This window comes from Rhipicephalus microplus, chromosome X (assembly GCF_043290135.1).
Source record: "Rhipicephalus microplus isolate Deutch F79 chromosome X, USDA_Rmic, whole genome shotgun sequence".
NCBI lineage: Eukaryota > Metazoa > Arthropoda > Arachnida > Ixodida > Ixodidae > Rhipicephalus > Rhipicephalus microplus.
In genome coordinates, this window is record NC_134710.1 from 408,450,420 (window position 1) to 408,469,821 (window position 19,402).

The following is a 19,402-nucleotide window of genomic DNA, read 5'->3' on the forward strand; positions in this document are numbered from 1 at the left end:
GCTACAGCTAATAGGTAAACAAAAAGAAGAACCAACGAATGGCGTGTAATTCTCACGAGGTACTTTCGGGTTATAAAAATTGGTGGCGGTACTACCCGCTCAAAGGTTAGAAAACATTGTTAAATAGAGAGAAGTGATAAACCACCTTGGCTAAGCTTAAGCGAAGGGGTCTCTTAGAACCTGTGTAAAGTGGTATGGTCAAGATACAATGGACCTATAGGCTATAGCTCTTGACAGTCATGACGTGGGAGCCTGCCGATGCGTGCTAAATTGCGCATTGCTCAACGTCAATCGATTTTTGCGCCCACCCAGACCACCACTTCTAAGCTTATTAAATAGTGCTTATTAAAGTTCAATGACACAACATATCTGAAAGACTTGAAAAAACAAATGCGTTTTAGAAGAGAACGCCCAACTTCACTGTATGATTGGTGTACGCGAAGCGGGCCTGGTTGTATTTTTTAGAATCAGGATTCAAATTTTAATCATATAGAAGTTCGGTGTCAGCGTACTGTTGGAATTCTGGAGCCAAATAATTTCAGAAATGACAGATACATAATATATGGGAAAGGTCTTTCAAGGGGGAGCGTTAGCTGACATTTTGTACAAGCAGGCGTTCGCTAATTATCAAAGCGTACGCATAGTAGGAAAGATCCTTAGCGGCCTCAGGGGACAAGCAGAAGGAGAAGAAGAAGAAGAAGCCATTGTCTTCGTGCCCTGTCTTCTGTATTATGAAGAAAGCGTTTGCAAGTTCCGCTATGCATGCGACTGAAGAGGGCCTGAAGATCTTTCACCAGCAGCGCAAGATACTCCCCTTGAAAACTGCCTTCAGCCTCGACAAGTACGTGAGTGATGTCTTGGAGTACGTCCACGGCTACGAGTACACCCACTCCTACGTGAAGCCGTCGAGGCTACTGCACGGATTTAGCAAAGGCAATGAAAATCACCTATACCTGGTAGACGCTGCCATTTTCCGTGTACCGACAAGTCGAACCAGCCATCAGAAGTGCAAGGAAGATCTCAGGAAGGCGAACGATGGTACCACTGTGTTCGCAACTCGGGAAGCTCGCAGTAGTGCCCGCCCACGAAATGGTACCGTGGAGCTCCTGGGACGCATGCTGTTCCAGTGGCTTTGTTTTCGACAGTCGCGGGAGGACGACTTCAAGAGTCGCAAGTTCCTAGGCCAAGAGAAGAGCCCACTGATTGAAGAAGTCCGCCATCTCATGAGCAAATGGATCCCACACGGGACCATGCCATGTAGCATCAATGTTTCTGCACTTCGCGGCTACAGAGCTTTGCCAGGTGCTGCTACAGATGCGACTGAACAGGACCTGCAGAAGATACTTGACCAGCAGGGCAAGACACTTCCCTTGAAAACTGCCTTCAGCATTGACACAAGCGTGAGTGATGGCTTGAAGTACGTCCGCAGCTACAAGTCCACCCACCACACCCCGATGTGAAGCCATCAAGTCTGTTTCATTTATTTATTAAACACAATAAAAGCGAGATATGCCTGGTTGATTCTAGTAATTTCGATGTACCGACAGGCCAAACCAAATATAAGGAGCCTGAGAAAGGTTTCATGAATGCGCACGACGGCACAATTGATTTTGCGAGTCAGATAGTCTGCACTGGTGCCCGTCCACAATGAGGTACCTGGCATATAACGTGCTCCAGTGGCTTTGAAGTCAACTGCCTCAGGATGACAACCTCATCAACACGGATTAAGTCAGATAAGGCAATAGCCCTATAAGAAAAATGTGCGCCATCTCATGAACAAACGCTTACCACACGGGAACATTCCATGCGGCATCAAGTTCCTGTAGTACAAGACCACTATGTTATTTGTATGCCCGCCATGCTACCAACAGCTGAAGAGGATCGTAAAGAAGGCCATCCGGTTGGCGTGTTTCAAGCCAGCACCTACTCTCTATACGCTATTACTCATGTCACGCTGCTACTTCTTCTCGCCAAAGACGCTGGTGCTGTGACATATTGTTCTTGCCGAGGACAGTAGGATCTAAAACACTTATTGACTTGGTAGTATAGAGGGGCTCTTGAAACAGGCCTTTATTAGTTCTTGCTGCCTCGTTTCTGTATTGCCAAATCTCGTGCGGCTTCTTTGCATGTGCGTTATGTCCCGATATATGTATTTCAGTCGTAATAAACTGAATTCGCTGATTCACAATATGGAGTAAATTTGTTGCCTTCTTTTGCTGCTAGCGTTTCTTTAGTGTCTTCGTCACAGCATCTGTCAAAAGTTTTGACTTTTGATCGTTAGGAAGTCACGCAATGCAAACTGCACCAGTGATAGTGAGCAAGAAACATGACGAAAGTGTGTTCAAATTGCTAATAACTAGATAGATTCGAATCGAGCAATGTCATAGTAAGGGTTCAAAACAGCCCTAGAAAATGAACAAAAAGCGAACATGCAAGGAGTGACTGACATACATTTCAATAGCATTGCGCAACGTACTACTGTTTTTTTATTGAAATTTGTTTTTTTTAATCACTGAAGACAGACTCACACTATATATGGACCGAAGAAAAGAAGAGCAGCGTTTGCGATGAGGAGAAAGATCGAGTGTTAACGTTAAAGAGTAACAGTTTACGTCTCGAATTTTTATTTTTATTTGACGCAGCCCCACAAGACGTGGATACCAGTAGGAGGTTCTACCACAGCGGTCTGACAACCGTACGTCAAGTTATACAAGACAGAACATCAACAGCTGGTCCAACTCCAGGAATCAGCAGCGTCGGCAGTCCTTCGGAAGTTCCTCGCGAGCAAGACAAGTGCCTCTGAAGCGGATTACATGAATAGAGCTATGTGGAAAATATCAAGATGTCCGTCTATAAGGAAGACTTCAGACAGATAACACGGGACAAGCCGTTCCCAAGTGGCTCTAAGCAGCCCATTGCAGTGCTTAGGGAAAAGATGTTGCAAGTGCAGGGGTAACAAGTGAATTCGCTAAACGGAGGATTGCTTTTTATGCTAACGGAGACTCTAAGCGCTAACACTTGTCCCAAGAGAAATTTAGTAGAGCCTGATGTGTTCAACTGAACTTCCTTCTCTGTCACTTCTTGACTGAAATTCTTCGACTATGCTTTCGAGAAGAGTTGGATGATGCCACAAGGCAAAGTACTGAATATGAGGTTGTCTCTTACTTACATGCGAAGAAGTGGTATGAGCTCCGAGTATTAGACCATTGAGAGGATTCCTGGGATCAGTGGGAACCAAGTTTTATCTCGGGTTTTGAACTAAACCATGTCGACCGGAGGGACAAGGCTATACCTTTCAAACAACACTTAGGCTACCTAATAAATTACTGCAATAAGAACAGGTGGTTGTTGCAATGAACAAACTTTGAACTGCCTTATTTATCCGTTGTGCCTTTTGTCGTCCGTGGTATGACGAAAAGTGCCAACAGCAAGTGCAAATAAGATACGGTGGAAGACTCGTTGGGTTTTCTTAAGGACGTTTCCTACGAAGCCTCTGGGCACACTGCAGATCAAACCCAGACCAATTCAGCGAGAAATATTGCAGATAATTTAGTGCCACTAGTGACAGCCAGCACAAGATGTACTGTTTAATACTGTCGGTCTAGTAACCCAAACATCCAGGAGACAAAAAAAAAAGCCAGGCCTGCACGGTAGGCGCAGTAGAGTCTTAGCGAAAGCGAGAAGAGTGGCCTATTAGAGTCTCGCTTGCTTGCTTGATCCTTTCTTGTGGCTCTTACCCACTAAGGGGATCGGGCCAAAAAGCCTGCGGGTCATGTAAGTCAATACCACAAGATTATCCAGGCTAGGGAAATACGAATACTTTGTTTCGACTTGGCGATATTATTTTAGCAGAGCCTTTTCATTTTCACTCATTGGGTAACTGCTACAAGCTCACTTGCTGGGTACCCACTACAGCAATAATAGGAATATTTTCGATGTAGTAGGCCCGCATTCGCAATGATATGCTTCGTCATTTTTCTGAGAAGCATAGTATACGCTGAACACGTGCAAGGAATTTGGGGCCCATTGTTCACGCAGTGGCTGCCAACGAAGAGGAATTGTGCCTGAAGTGGGCGGGTATACGCCATTGTTCATAGGTGATCAAAAGCAAGCTTTTGTAGTAGGATGCATCACTGGATGACCCACTCGTTATGCTATTTGCATTGTGTGACGAATGGTTGTTCTTTTGCTGTACCGAAACGTTTTATTACTCATAATACCGCGATTCCTTTTCCGACATCAAGCCTGCCTACTTGAGGTCCAACATCAAGTCCAAACACTGGCGTGGCTCAGTGGTGGAGTTCGGAGCTGGCACGCAGTGGACCCGGGTTCAAGCGTCGCTGTGTTCTTGGTACAAAGTTTTTTTCTTATTTCTGCGATAGTTGTTACGGACGCCAGCAGCTGCAGAGGTAAACAACTATGGCACCGCGCATGATCCAAGATTTGATTTCATAACAGCTTCAACTCTAAAACGAATAATATGGGTGCACAGCCACAACCTTGTAACGAAAATGAGGCCGTCTACTTGATTCGGTCAAATGTTTTACAAACTTCACTGATAAGAAATAAAAAAAAGTAGATACGTTAGTTCACACTAGAGCTTGAGTAAGCCTGTAAATGAAATCATGGTTACGTCACAGTAGATGCGACAAGAAAGAATAATTTCGAACATTGCATACCTCGAAATGAGCTAATGTACATTTGGCTGGGGAAGACTTCACGATAGAAGCGCGGGCCATGCGTGATGCCCAATTTTCAGTTCATACTGTCAAGACCTGACATTCAGACGCAGAGAATGAGCTTTTGTTGGAAAGAAGAGCTGACTGTAATAATAATAATAATAATAATAATAATAATAATAATAATATGTTACATAGAAAACATGAAGTCAGAGGGAATAGTGTGGATGGATGGATGGTTGAATGGATATGGCTGTACCCTTTAGATCGGGCGGTGGCTAGCGCCACCAAGCCGTAATACTTATTGAACCAAAACTAGATTTATTTTTTTTCTTTAAAAAGTGAGTATGAGGATTCGTACTTTGCAGTGAAGGGTTTAATTTTCACTCGTGCCTTGACTTTAGCCACCAATCAGATAACCTCCTTCTAGTTAAGTCTACCCGCTTAAAGTCTATTTTGCCCTCCAGGTCCCTAAACCCTAGTGCTTTGAAAAACTCTGCGCCATAATCCTAAACTATAGGGTGAAGCCCTTTACAGAACATTATCAAGTGTTCGGCAGTTTCTCCTTCCTCTCCACACGCACTGCATACAGTGTCTACCCCTTCGTATTTGGCCAGATATGTCTTGGTTCGAAGAACTCCCGTCCTGGCCTCAAAGAGTAGAGAACTACCCCGAGTATTATCATAGATCCTTTCCTTGGCGATTTCCTGCTTAAAAGTTTGATAGATCTCTAGTGCGGACATCTTAATCTTGCCCATTTTCCACATGTCAGTCTTCGTTTCCTTCACTTTCTTCTTAACCGATAGTTCTTTTTGGTTTGGTCACCTGCTGTTTTCTAAGTATTTACTAGTCAATTTCCTGGTTCGCTTCCTCCATTTTGTATCGACATTCTTCATGTACAAGTAGCTGAAAACTTTCCTAAACCAACGATCCTCCGCCATTTCTCTCAATCGCTTCTCAAATTTTTTCTTGCTGCTAGCTCCTTGCCCTCAAATGATGTCCATCCCATATCACCTTGTACTCCCTGATTTGGTGTATTCCCGTGAGCTCCTAAAGCAAGCCTACCTATTCCACGTTGCTTAATTTCTAATCTTGCTTGAACTTCTGATCTCATGCACAAGACCGCATTGCCGAACGTCAGCCCAGAAACCATGACCCTTTTCCATATTCCTCTCACAACATCATACCTATTGTAATTCCACAGTGCCCTATTTTTTATCACTGCTGCATTCCTGTTACCTTTAGTCGTCGCGTATATTTCGTGTTCCCTCGGGTACTCGGTCCCATTGCTTATCCATACGCCCAGATATTTGTATTTATCTGTTATCTCTAGCGTGACCACCTGTATTATAAGCTCACTACCTTCGTTGTCATTGAAAATCATGACTGCTGATTTTTCCTTACTGAATCTCAAATCTAACCTATCTCCCTCATTACCGCAGATGTCCATCAATCTCTGCAAATCTTCCTTGTCGTTGGCCATTAGCACTATATCATCTGCGTACATTATGCTGGTAGTGCCTGATCAATAAGTTTTTCTTGTTTGACTAAAGAGAGGTTGAAGCCCAGTCCACTTCCCTCTAATTTGGCCTCTAATCCTTGTAGGTACATCATGAATAATAAGGGTGACAGGGGACACCCCTGCCTAAGCCCTCGTTTTACTTCTGCAGGCTTCGATACCTGCTTTTCCCAATTTGTAACTACCTTGTTACCTTTATAGATACCCTTTAAAAGATTAGTGACTACATGTTCCACGCCTAGTATGTCCAGTATTCCCCACAATTCCTCTTTAACCACGCTATCGTACGCTCCCTTGATATCCGAAAATGCTAGCCACAGGGGCCTGTGTTCCTTTTCTGCTATTTCGATGCACTGCGTCAGTGAGAACAGATTGTCTTCCAACCTCCTGCGTTTCCGAAACCCATTCTGTAGTTCCCCCAGCATCCCCTCATCCACTATCCATGCCTGCAGTATTTCCTTTATAATCTGCATCGCCAGCCTGTAGACCACTGATGTCACTGTTATAGGACGGTAGTTGTTTATGTCAGCTTGGTCCCCCTTTCCTTTATAGATCATGCTGATCCTGCTAAGTTTCCATCCATCAAGTACTTCACCATCGATTATTATTTTGCTCACTGCCTCTCTCAAAGCCTGCTTAGACTTCGCACCTAATGCCTTTATCAGCATAATTGGAATGCCATCTGGGCCTGTTGATGTACTACTAGGAACCCTTTTGTCAGCCCTTTCCCATTCTCGTTGTGAAAATGGATCCATTGCACCACTTGACTCGTCCTTGTCTATTGTACTGCATAAGTACTTCTTTGTTGGAATTTTTCTGTCACCCTTGTTCTTATAGCTTCGTCCCCTTCTAGTCTAGCACATTGGGCTGTAGTTATGAAACTCTGCTCTAGGCTCGTCTTATTTCTTAGGGAGTTTAGATGGTTCGAAAATTTTGCAGCTGCCTTTCTATCTTTTTATGCACTTCTGCCAGCCACTGCGCTCCCTTTCTTCTAATATTTTCATTGAACAGAAGGGATGCATCCCTTCTACAGCTTAGAAAAGTTTCTCATTTTCTTTCAACATCATCTGTCGGTTCACCCCGCTACTGAGCATGCCTGTGTTCCCTAGAAGCTTCCTGACCTTTCGCTATGGCTCTCTTAACTTCCTCATCCCACCAACTTTTGGGTTTGTGCCTTCTCATCCGGGGTGACTTGTCACGCGTCTTAGCAAGCTATAGCTCGAAGAGTCTAATTATGTTCGTGTATGTCCACACTGTCTTATTATCCTCCATGATTACTTTCTCAATTTGTTTAGTGGCTATTTCAATTTGCCTTTCTGGATAAAAATTTTCCTGTAGTTGCTCATCTTGTCTCCTTCCAACTTTCACTGCTCTTCCAAAACTTAGCTTGATACGTTTGTGATCACTACCCAGACTTCTTGAGCCACCTTCATCGATGTGCATTCCCCTGAGCTTATATACATCCTATGTGACGTCAGTGCATAATCTATCGTCGACTGCAGCCTTCCTACCTCCAATGTTATTTGCCCTTCACACTTCTCGGTAGTGTTGCAAATGATTAAATCAAGCCTTTCACACATATCCATGATCATTTTGCCTGTCGGGTCGATATACCCATCTATATCTTCTATGTGCGCATTCATGTCTCCTAGTATAATTATCTCGCACTCTCTTCCTAACTCCTGAATGCCCTTTGATATACACTCTATCATTGCCTGGTTTTCCTCTCTGGCCTTTGCTCCCGTCCACAAGTACACGAAACCAAGGAGTGTCATTTGACCTGCCACTTTCCCTTTTAGCCATAAATGTTTCTTGCACTCCTGCTTGACCCTTTGCCAGTCTGTACTTTTATGAATGAATGCCCCAATACCACCCCCCCTTTCTGCTGCCTTCTGTTCTATTAGAATATTCCCACGCGTAGTCCGGATTGTTTAGAGGTTGTTCCATGTCCCTGAGATGCATTTCTACAAAACCGTATACCATCGGCCTCTCTTCCCTTAGCTGTTCTTCTATCTCTTCCCACTTCAGTCTGTTCCTACCACCCTGCATGTTAATATACTCTATGTCTGAATTGGCTCTGCGCTCGTGGCTACGTCTATTTATGCCCCGGACTCTACCTATCTTAGATATTGGTGCCACTTTGGAATCGTATCCGTCCATACCACCTGTCGAAGAGTCTCCCTGGTTGTTTTCTTCGTTACTAGCTATCCTGCACCCCGAAGGGCTCGCTTGCCCTCAAAAAAAGCTACTGCGCCTCCTGCAAGTCGCCAACCCGCCTCATGACCTAGTCGCCCATTGAAGTGAATTCTGTCTCGTTGAAAACCACCCCACCTATGCACCTCTCTGTTTATTTCCACCACCTCAAAGCCTTTCTCTCGACTCATCCGCCATATCTCTTGGTTTGCGTTGACAACCACTCTTTGCAGGTTGCTATCACGCACCGGTACCTCCGGTATCGTGCATATCACTACCTGTACCTTAGGAGAAGTGGCCCGCATGTCATCGACGCCTTTCGCCAGTGTGCTTGCTAGTACTGCTGTATCTTCATTTAGGACATCGTTTAAACCACCTGAAATTATCACGAGGTTTCATCTATCAGCTGTAGTTTTGAGTTTTGCGCTCGCTTCCCTCATGACTGCTTCAAGCTTGTGTCCTGGCAACGCCCCTACTGCAACCCTCTTGTCACCTCTTACCCTCTCTTTGATGGCTTTTGTGCATCAATTTAAATTCGAGTCTCCGGCGATTATCACATGCTGTGACTTTTCAGGTGGAGCGTCGTGCACCTGGGGGCTACTTGCACCTGTGACGCTGGCTGCTTTGTCCCCTCCCAGCCCCACCACTACCTCACTGAAGCTGGGCCCTGCGACAATTGAACCGGCAAAACCTGTTTTTTCCAAACTTGCTTGCTCTTCCTTCTCCGCCGTTTTGGTTTCCGATTCCCTACTATTCTCTCCATAGGCCGCTTTTTTGTTCAGCTTCGCTAGTGCTTCGTCGGCGGACTTCAGTCTTTCTCCCATTGCCCTCGTTTTCTCTTGCTCTGTCGCCAACGCAGTCTCGAGCTCGGCGATTCTCATCAGCAGTTCACTCTGGGCAACCATCATTTTCTCCATTTTTCGTTCGACCTCACATTGCCTTTACTTCGCGTGAGCCTCTTTTCCATCCGCTTCTACGCTTGGGTCCACTTTCAAACCCACTCCACATCCTGAACACTTTACAGTCTTTTTAACCATGTCTTTTTGACACCAATTGTCCCTGCCCCGCCGCGGTGGTCTAGTGGCTAAGGTACTCGGCTGCTGACCCGCAGGTCGCGGGTTCAAATCCCGGCTGCGGCGGCTGCATTTCCGATGGAGGCGGAAATGTCGAGGCCCGTGTGCTCAGATTTGGGTGCACGTTAAAGAACCCCAGGTGGTCAAAATTTCCGGAGCCCTCCACTACGGCGTCTCTCATAATCATATGGTGGTTTTGGGACGTTAAACCCCACAAATCAATCAATCAATCACCAATTGTCCCTATACTCGATAATTACTAAACTCGAGCCCTGCACTACAAAAAAAGAAAGTCTAAGCTCTACTAGAAAAATTTGCGTGTTCAATGTACGCGCAGCTCCCCCACGGGGTGGCAAAAAAAACAACAAAAAATTCAAACACACACACCCACACTTACTAATAAATACCTGGTGACTGGCCCCCGAAAAAGCCGTACCATAAAATAAGTGCTACAAAGATTTCAACCGCTGCCTTATAATTATAAAGACAAGCTTAAAACATGCAAAAACACTTATCTGCGCAGTCTATCCGGAGCGCTAAAAAAACACGTCCATCCACCGTGACAGCCCGAACAAACCCAGTTGGGAGCAGGCTGACAACTGCCACCTATAGGGAGGGGCACAACGCCTGCCTGCTCTTTCAGGAAGAGGAGGCATAAAAGAAATGAGGAAAGAAAGGAGAGATAAGGAAAAGGTTAAAGAAAAAACACGACAAAAATAAACAGTCACATGAAAAATGTCTATAAGCGTGACGCCAAGTCCATTTTCATTACAAAAGTCAAGAGGGCTCTATGAGCCTGGTCACGCCTGTAGAAACACATTCTCCTGGGGACAAGCAATCGCCAATGGTCCTGCATCCAAGACCAATCAGTCTGTAGTCTTTCTGAGCAGTGCTCACAATACAACGAATTTAGGTCACTCTGAAATGACGTGTTTCAATGTCTCACAGGAGCCACACGACGAAGATATTGGACTGTCAGCAGTTAAAGAACCCCATGTGGTCGAAATTCCCATAGGCCTCCACTACGGCGTCTCTCATAATATTATGGTGGTTTATAGACGTTGAACCCCACATGGAAATATATATATATATATATATATATATATATATATATATATATATACACACATATACGCGGGGCATGCAACTTCGAAACATTGACGAGATGTTCCTCATGATTCTCGCCTGGGCCTTGAATCTTAATGTTGTTCCTCCCTGACCTTTTTTTTAAGCTGTCGTTTTTGCATGAAAAATTTGACATGACATTCTTTAATTACTGAATTTTAGTATGCATGTGTTTGTTCGTCGAAATAAGTGCAGCACCCAACGCTGATGGTGATTACAATGAGCATACACGAGCTTTCAAAGCTTGAAACTTCGCGTTGACAGGCGGCTGAAAGGATTTAATTTTAGGCACATCCATAGCCAGTTTCTTTTCACTGGTCGGGAGTTAAGAGAATATTTCCCTCACCGTCATTCGAATATTAAGATCGGTAAATTGCGGTTCTCAAGTGGCATAGAGTTGAAAATGGGTGCTAGGACAAGGGTTAGATTCCACATCACCGCTCAATAAAAATCTGCGGGGTGTTTGAAAGTACAGAGTACTATGAAACGTAAACGAAACCTTTGAAGTGATCATGTGGGTGAGAGAACAGCAGCATATAATGGTCATTAGAACAAATGGACCAATAATCCATCTTCGTGTTACATTCTAATTTATTGCTATGGCATTCATTGGTTCCCCCCATGAGGACGTAACTGGTAACTGTTTCTTGTGTGTAAACTTGTTTTGTACTTCATCTTCACCAAATTTAGTGTTCCTAGTATGTCTAGGAGGGTCTTATGAGTGAAAATAAATAAGTACCTAAATAAAACACAAGACACGCACTTTATGCTGCGATGGTAAAGAAGTTCTGAACAAATTTAAAGTCACATCTCAGGAGGGCTTAGTTGATTTTTAAAGAACGCCTTAGTCAACGTCGAAAAAACTCCCTGTAGGAAATGTTAACATTTAGTATGAAAGTAAGTATTGCCAAACACCGGCCAACCGATACAATGGTGAAAACAGTGTGCAGATACGTCCATCTGTTCGGCCTGAAGAATCGTCACCCACATTAAGCAAAACCCACGTCTTGTACTGCGTGCGGCCCCTTGTAGGCTCCGATTTACTTTGGAAGTTTTTGACATTACAACGTACGTATCAGTACTTATTTTTCACCTTATGAACATAATCGGTACATACTTGTATAATATAACAATAATTGCTTGAGTTTCACGCAAGAAATCTACCACGTGATTGTACGACAAGCCGTATTCGGGAACTGCAGAATAAATGTCGAAAAACTGAAGCTCTTGAACGTGCAACAAAATCGGAGTACATAGATGTTTGCATTTCGCCCCCATCGAACCGCGGCCGCCGTGACAGGAAATGAAACCCGCACACTTGAGCTTTACAACATGACACTTCAATTGCAGTGATATCACAGCGGGTACTTTACACAATTTACATTTGCTAACACAGAAATAGAACATCCGCGTTCAGAACCTATTAGCAACAGTTAATACGTAAACATATCCGAATTTTAACGGCTCAGAACCATTATATGATTCTGAGGCATGCAATATTGGGTGTCACAAACGATCTCTCATGAAACCGCGCACCCCCGAATTCTAGCTGCGGCAACAATACAGGGCGCCGTTCGGACGCGACCGAAACCAGTGTAAAAGAAGAAAACAAGCATCAAGAGACTGCTCGGGCGTGCCACCTGTCCCCCTTGAAAGCGCTGTTATGCCAACCAACCTCACCTCATCCGTCGCCAAGCAATCTCTGGAAAAACCGCGGAGAAATAAAGCGTGGTGATGCTGAGTTGCGTCTAGTTACGAAAGATGTCCAACCATTTCCACAGCCTTGACTGTTCGCCGCGCCAAAGAAACGACTAGAAACTTTTAGAACCAACGGCGAGTGCAAATAAGCCAGAAGTGGAGGGAGTCGCAACAGGAGATGAAAGTTTTTCCGCCGTCAGGCGAAGTCTTGTGCCTTGAGTGACAAAGCAGGTGTGAAGAGGTTTTCCACCTATGGGCGAAAACTGGTTTTACAAGCAGGCTTGCGTGTCTGCTTAACGCCCGTGGTGAAGACATTTTCTGCAGTCGCAGAACGGGAGTGGCCGATGTGTTACCGGCGATGAAGTTGTGGTATTGAAGTGCGGACATTTGGCGATGTGAGGTTTCCTGGAAGAGAAACTTCGGGAGCAGCGCAACAACAACCAGCACCGGAACTTGAACAAGTGCTTCCTTGAAAAGAAGCGTTCAGGCTTTGTTCCGAAAACTTTGAACTGAATTCGTTTTACGATAATTTAGTCTATAGCTGTCTTGGTTGGTTAATGCATGAGATGGCATTGTAGCGCATGTTGTTTATGTCTGTTGTTTTGAGTGTACCTTGTTGTGTTGTGTAGCCTGTTTGAGTCACCTATGTTTTTGACGTATTTTATTAGAATATTGCTGAGTGTGCATGTTTGTGTGTGGTTGGTTCTGCCGTATTTGAGAATATATTGCTGTTTTGTTATCGATTCTGCCTCGTTCTTTGGACCACAGGCGGCGTACACTGGCGCGCCAAAGGGACCGATTCAAAGCCCGTGCTTTCATAGTGTGATTCTGGGGGCCGATACCTCCACCATTGGTATAAGCCCGGCGATGACTTTCATAATTAACGGGATTTGTGACAGTTTGGCGAATCCCAATATTTTCGGTACCCGTGAAATTCTTAACGCTCTCGTAAACCTTTGCACATCGGCGTTGTTTGTATTTCACCCCCACCGAGATGCCGCTGCCAATGTGACCAGGAATCAATCCCGTTCCCTGAAGCTTGCCGGCGTGACACCAAGGGCGTCACGCCGGCTGCCATGAGGCCTATTTAAAAAAGGCGCGTTGCTGTTGCAATCAAAGTTATATGCACACTCTCGGCTGATTTTTACGGTTCCTTTATGTCCCGTATATGATCTATCATCGTAAAATGAAACACAAGCAGCGTAGAGTATGAATCAAGCACTAGCAAAGGTGCAGTGAGCCTAGTCCAGCCCTCACCACTGACAAGCGGAAGCATTCGGCCTGGCAGCACTGCGCAATTTCCCTATTATATATATATTTTTCGTTTTCTCTGCATTTGATCTATGAAAATACCTAAAAATAATAGAGTTTTAAAAAAACACTAAAATGACCAAAAACGTTCGGAACACACACGCTGGCTACAATGAAGAGTATTAGCTTAGGGGGCCAGCGGGCCGAGTGGAGAGCGAGGGGCGAGCTGAGCGCAACATAAAAGGAATAGTTACAGCCGAGCCAATTCGTTGTTTGAGTAGAGACAGTAAAATACACTGCTGCGCTACCTATTGTACACGCTTGAAGCTACTGCTCATCAAGCAGGGGCTCTGCCTGGAGAATGCTCACACGCAGGTCTGTTGTGCAGGCTCCACAGAGAGGACGGAATGAGCGGTAGATTGGCTCGCTCCGCGAAATTGCTCGCTCATTCAGCGTACTACGCATGCGCACTTCACGTTCCACTCGCTCACTGGGCCCGCTGCCCGCGGAGTCACTCCAGCTATTACTCTCTAATGATCAACATTTTCGAACAGGAGCGCGAGCGAAAATACTGGACAGGAATCGCACAGCAGGATCACCTAGCAGGATGTGCGCGACTTCGTGTCGTGATGACCGGAAGGCGCGCACTATAACTAATAAAGACTGATCCCCGTAATCGGCGTTTCACGTTTCATTTGACGTAGATAGTGCACGTATGCGTTTATATACCGAAACTACACGGAAAGATAATTCAGAAAATTATTTTTTCAGCCGGGCCTCTCACTCTGCTTCGCGCGGCTTTAGACTTATTGGCCATAAAAGCACACGTCCTTCTTTATGCTAACGGTGAGCTATTTATACGAATCATTTACCACTGGAGGTATACCGAGCTCAGGACAATTTCAGCTTGATATCAACAGTACTAGTGAGCTTGAGCGACGGGCGTGCTTTAGAGGTATATGCACCGCGCAATATGCGAAGCGTTCTCTTGTCTACCACGTTTACTTTAAACAGAGGGGCGTGGTCGCCCGTGTTGGCAAACTTATCTCGTGATGGGGGTGGTTTGTACGTCTTGTAATCTCACTGCGAAGTTTGCGTATAAACTACAGAGTGCACGCCCGTCCCTTCGCACGCTGCAGTGGTTTCGTTGGCGAAAGCAGTGCGTTGTAAAAACACAGCGAAGTAACCACTTTTATAGTTGATACTTCGCACTCGTCCTTTGTATACCTAAGCATGTGTTTCGTGGGTTTTTTCTTTATGTTTGAGCAGGGAGCTTAGGTGTCCAGCTGTCAAAGGCGTTAGTTCACAATTGTCCTGTGTGTGATCACGTGTGTCCTTCTTTGTGTTTCAAGAGCCGTTCTTCGCGTGATATTTCAGTTTGTTGCTATCGAATTCAATGTTCGCGTTTGTGGCAAAACATTGAATGCACTACTGCACTTTCTCTGATTCCAATGTCACCTTCAACAACTATAGCTACTACAAGCTTTTATACCTCCAAAACAGCGAGAGGCATCGTGCAAGCATTTCGTAATCATTGTACAGTATATTTGACTACTTTGGTAAGTTAAGGCTCAGCTTTTCCCTTATTGCGTTTCAATTAAGAGGAATTAATCATTTTTTGTGTGTACCTGCGGTCATCATGAGTTAACATATATGCACTAAACATTGCTTTTCATTATTAGAAAAGCTGTGTTTAGTCGAGGCAGTCATCTTGGGGATACGTGTTTACGCTTGTAAATATACGATAAAGAGGCATGTGCCACAAGCATGGTGTAAGTCCCACTGATTCTCACTGGTGCACTTTTATAAAAATCAAAGCAACAGTTAGACCAACAAACGGGTATGCGCCACAAAAATCTGTCAGGCTTATCTACAGTTTATCATATTTGTAACTGTGGAAAAGTTACAGCACTTGATTTTACCCAAGCTGCCACTAAAGACGAAGAATTATGGAAACAGTTAGCCCAACAATTAACGGTGTCTCCAATTTATTACATATACTTAGAAAAAGAACAGAGAGATTTGTGTTTTTTTTGTTTAAAGATAATCATATACATTGGTTTGAGCACCACAGTTTTCCGCGTAATCTGTTCTTTTCCTATTCAAAAACCCCCCTCGTTTTGGGGGCGAAGCTTCCTAAAGCCTCGCTTAATCATCCTCTGTAGTAACGATCGCCGGTGGCATATACCCGCCCCTCAATAATTCTTAAACCGGCCATAGAGAACGGTATTTGTACTATACACTGAAAAATGCAAATTCTATGACACTAGAGGGTGTTACTTGTAGAAAAGAAGGGTTGGCGTCACACGTACGGAAGGATAGAGAAATTATCACGTGTTCTTCGGCGGCGCTATACGCCAGGTGGCATTCTATATTGCATTAAAAGCGACGTTTTCGCACGCGCGTGCCTTCAGAGGCTTGGCGATGGAGGATGGGCAAGGCTGCTGAGCGGCGTGCGCGCAGGGCGGTGGTGCTGAAGAGGGAACCTCGATGTGCGGGCACGCGAGGCAGAAGCGTGCCGCGAAGATCCTGCAGTACGAAAACGGGAGGCCGAAGCGGCACGGCAGCGGCGTGCCGATTCAGTTTCACCCCGCCCCCCTGTCCATAATTCAGCCCGCGGATATGCTGTAAGTTTTTTAAACTTCATAACCCTTTTTAGGTTTCCTACTTCCTAGCTAATCATCCATAATGGGAGTGTGCTACAGCTAATAGGTCAACAAGAAAAAGAAAAACGAATTGCGTGCCATTGTCACGTGGTACTTTCGGGTTATAGAAGGCGATGGCTATACAACCAGCACAACGCTTTACAAACAGTGTTTAGTAGAGAGCAGGTATAAACCACATTGGGTATGCTTAAGCGAAGGGTGTTTTATGAATGTGTGCAAGTTATATGGACAAGGTGCAATAGAACTTGGCTATGACTCTTGGCAATCATAACGTGAGAGTCTGCCGATGCGCGCTAAAGTGTGCATTGCTGGACGGACGCCAATGAAGTTTCGCGCCCACCCAGATCACCACTTCAAGGTCTAATAAGTATTGATAAAGAAAGATTAATGATACAGCATATCTGAAAGACTTGAAAAATAAAGACATGCGTTTGAGACGAGAACGCCAAACTTTACTGCCTCGTTCGTGTACGTGAAGTGGTGCTGGTTGCATTCTTGGAAATCAGCTTTCAGATTTGACTCATTGAGGAGATGGGTGCTACTGTGCTCTAGGAATTCTGGCACCAAATAATTTTTATAAATGACACTTACATGATATATCGGAAACGTCTCCTTTCAAATAGCTACATAAGCTCACAGTTTGTGAAGCAGGTGTTCGTTATTGATTAAAGTGTACACATATTGGGAAAGATCCTTAGCGTTCTCATTGGAAGAAGCAGAAGAAAAAGACGCTGCATCTTTGTGCCCTGTCTTCTGACAAATAAAGAAACCTTTCCAAGTTCCACTACAGATGCGAAAGAGGTCCTGAAAGATCCTTCACCTGCTGGGAGAGGCGCTCCCCTTGAAAACTGCCTTCAGCCTCGAAGTGCGTGAGTGATGGCTTGGAGTACGTCCACAGCTATGAGTGCACCCACTCCAGCGTGAAACCGTCGAGGCTGCTGCATGGATTTAGCAAAGGCAATAAAAACAATCTATATACCTGGTGGTCGTCGCCGTTTTCCGTGCAGCGACAAGTCAAACCAGGCATTAGAAGTGCAAGGAAGATCTCACCAAGCGCACGATGGCACCACTGAGTTCACAGCTAGAGAGCTCTGCACTGGTGTCCACCAACGAAAGAGTGCCGTGGAGCTCCTGGGATGCATGCTGCTGCAGTGGCTTTGTTGTCGATGACCGAGGGAGGATGACCTCAAGAATCGCAAGCACCTATGAAAAGAAAAGTGCCCACTGATGGAAAACGTCCGCCATTTCAAGGAAAAATGGTTCGCAGACGGAAACATTCCCTACAGAATTAAAATTCCTGCAGTTCAAGACGACAGAGCTTTACGAAGAGCTGCTATGGATACCACTGAAGAGGACTTGCAGAATATCCTTGACCAGCAGGGCAGGACACTTCCCTTGAAAACTGCCTTCAGCCTCGACACGTGCGTGAGCGATGGCTTGGAGTACGTCCACAGCTACAAGTATACCAACCCGGGTGTGAATACGTCAAGCCTGTTGCACGGATTTAGCAAAAAACAATGAAAGTGTGACATACCTAATAGACTCTGCCAATTTTCGTGTACCTACTAGTCAAACCAAACGTAAGAAGTTCAAGGAAGATCTCAGGAAGGCGCACGATGGCACCACTGAGTTTGCAACTTGGGAGGGTCACACTGGTGCCCGACCACAAAGGGTTGCTGGGGGACTCCTGGGGGGCGACCTCAAGAACCTTGAGGGCGACCTCAAGAACCGTAAGTATATATGCCCATGAACGGACGACTTCCTCCATCTCATGAACAAATGCTTCCCACACGGGAACAATTCATGCGGCTTCAGAGTTCCTGCAGCTTGAGACTATCACGCCTATAGTAGACCCACCACGCCACCTACGGTAAACAGGATCGTGGTTGAAGCAATTTGGGCATCGTGTTCCAAGCCAGCACCAATCATTCACGTTAGTAAAGATGTCATGTAGAACATTGACCTCACTAAAGTGCTGCGTAATATAATGCTCACCGAGGACACCAGGGTCGAGAGCTCGCGTTGACTCGTCAGTGTAGAGATAATCTTATTATAGGTTCTATAATATTGTCACGGGAAACTTCAGTTCTGTTTGCTGTACTGGAAAATTGCCCTCATGACCTCATCCTTGGACTCGACTTTCTGACTTCACACGCTGCGCTCATTGACTGTTCCAAAGATCTTCTTCGGCTTGAACTACCATCCTCCTCAGAGACCGTCTCTACCAGCCCACCTCGTCTACACTCTGTCGATTTCCTAAGACTTCCGCCGCAAGCCGCAATCCAAGTCCAACTCTCGCCATATCCTCCAGTACCCGATGGTGATTATGTTGCTGCCCCAATTTCTGACGTGGCCATGACGCGTAATGTTGCACTCCCCAACACGAAGGTTACTGTTAAGGACAACCGAACTTCATTTCCCGTCCTCAATTTCGGCCTCTCAGCGCATGTTATTCCTCGCGGCATGTCACTTGCGCATCTGACACCACTGGTCGACCACACAGTTTCCGCCCTAACCACCGATTCGCCACCCAATTTTTCATCAACGTCGTTCTCGTCACGTCCCAATTCCGACCTTTTCAAACCAATGCTATCTGACAAGCTCACCTCTGAGCAAGTCTCTGCTCTCTGCCGTGTGCTCGCTTCTTATTGGGAAATCTTTGACTTCGGCGACCGTAATTTGGGCCAGACATCCGTGGTAACTCATCACATCGACACCGGTGACGCTCGGCCCAGTCGCCGACGGCCCTACCGTGTGTAAGCCCCGGAGCGTGCTATTATACAGCAAGAAGTCGATAAAATGCTTCATAAGGGCATAATCGAACCATCATCTAGTCCCTGGTCTTCACCCGTTGTACTGGTTGAAAAGAAGGACAATAGCTGGAGATTTTGTGTTGATTACCGCCATCTCAACCATATTACCAAGAAAGATGTATATCCCCTACCGCGCATAGATGATGCACTCGATTGCTTACACGGTGACAAATATTTCTCTTCAATAGACCTTCGGTCAGGCTAATAGCAGATCGCTGTGGACGACAAAGACAGAGAGAAGACGGCCTTCGGGACTCCTGATGGACTTTATCAGTTCAAAATGATGCCTTTTGGATTATGCAATGCCCCCGCGACTTTTGAGCGCATGATGGACTCTCTCCTTCGAGGCATGAAGTGGACCGTCTGCCTCTGGTATTTTGACGAC

The 19,402-nt window shown here is 45.3% G+C and overlaps 1 protein-coding gene across 1 annotated transcript; it reads left to right on the forward strand.

Annotated features, from left to right (window-relative positions):
- Window positions 1-758: 758 nt before the first annotated feature.
- Window positions 759-1,460, forward strand: LOC119161881 (serine/threonine-protein kinase VRK1-like). The gene has a single exon (XM_037414387.2). The coding sequence runs from the start codon at window positions 759-761 to the stop codon at window positions 1,458-1,460; it is 702 nt and encodes a 233-aa protein (XP_037270284.2).
- Window positions 1,461-19,402: the final 17,942 nt, after the last annotated feature.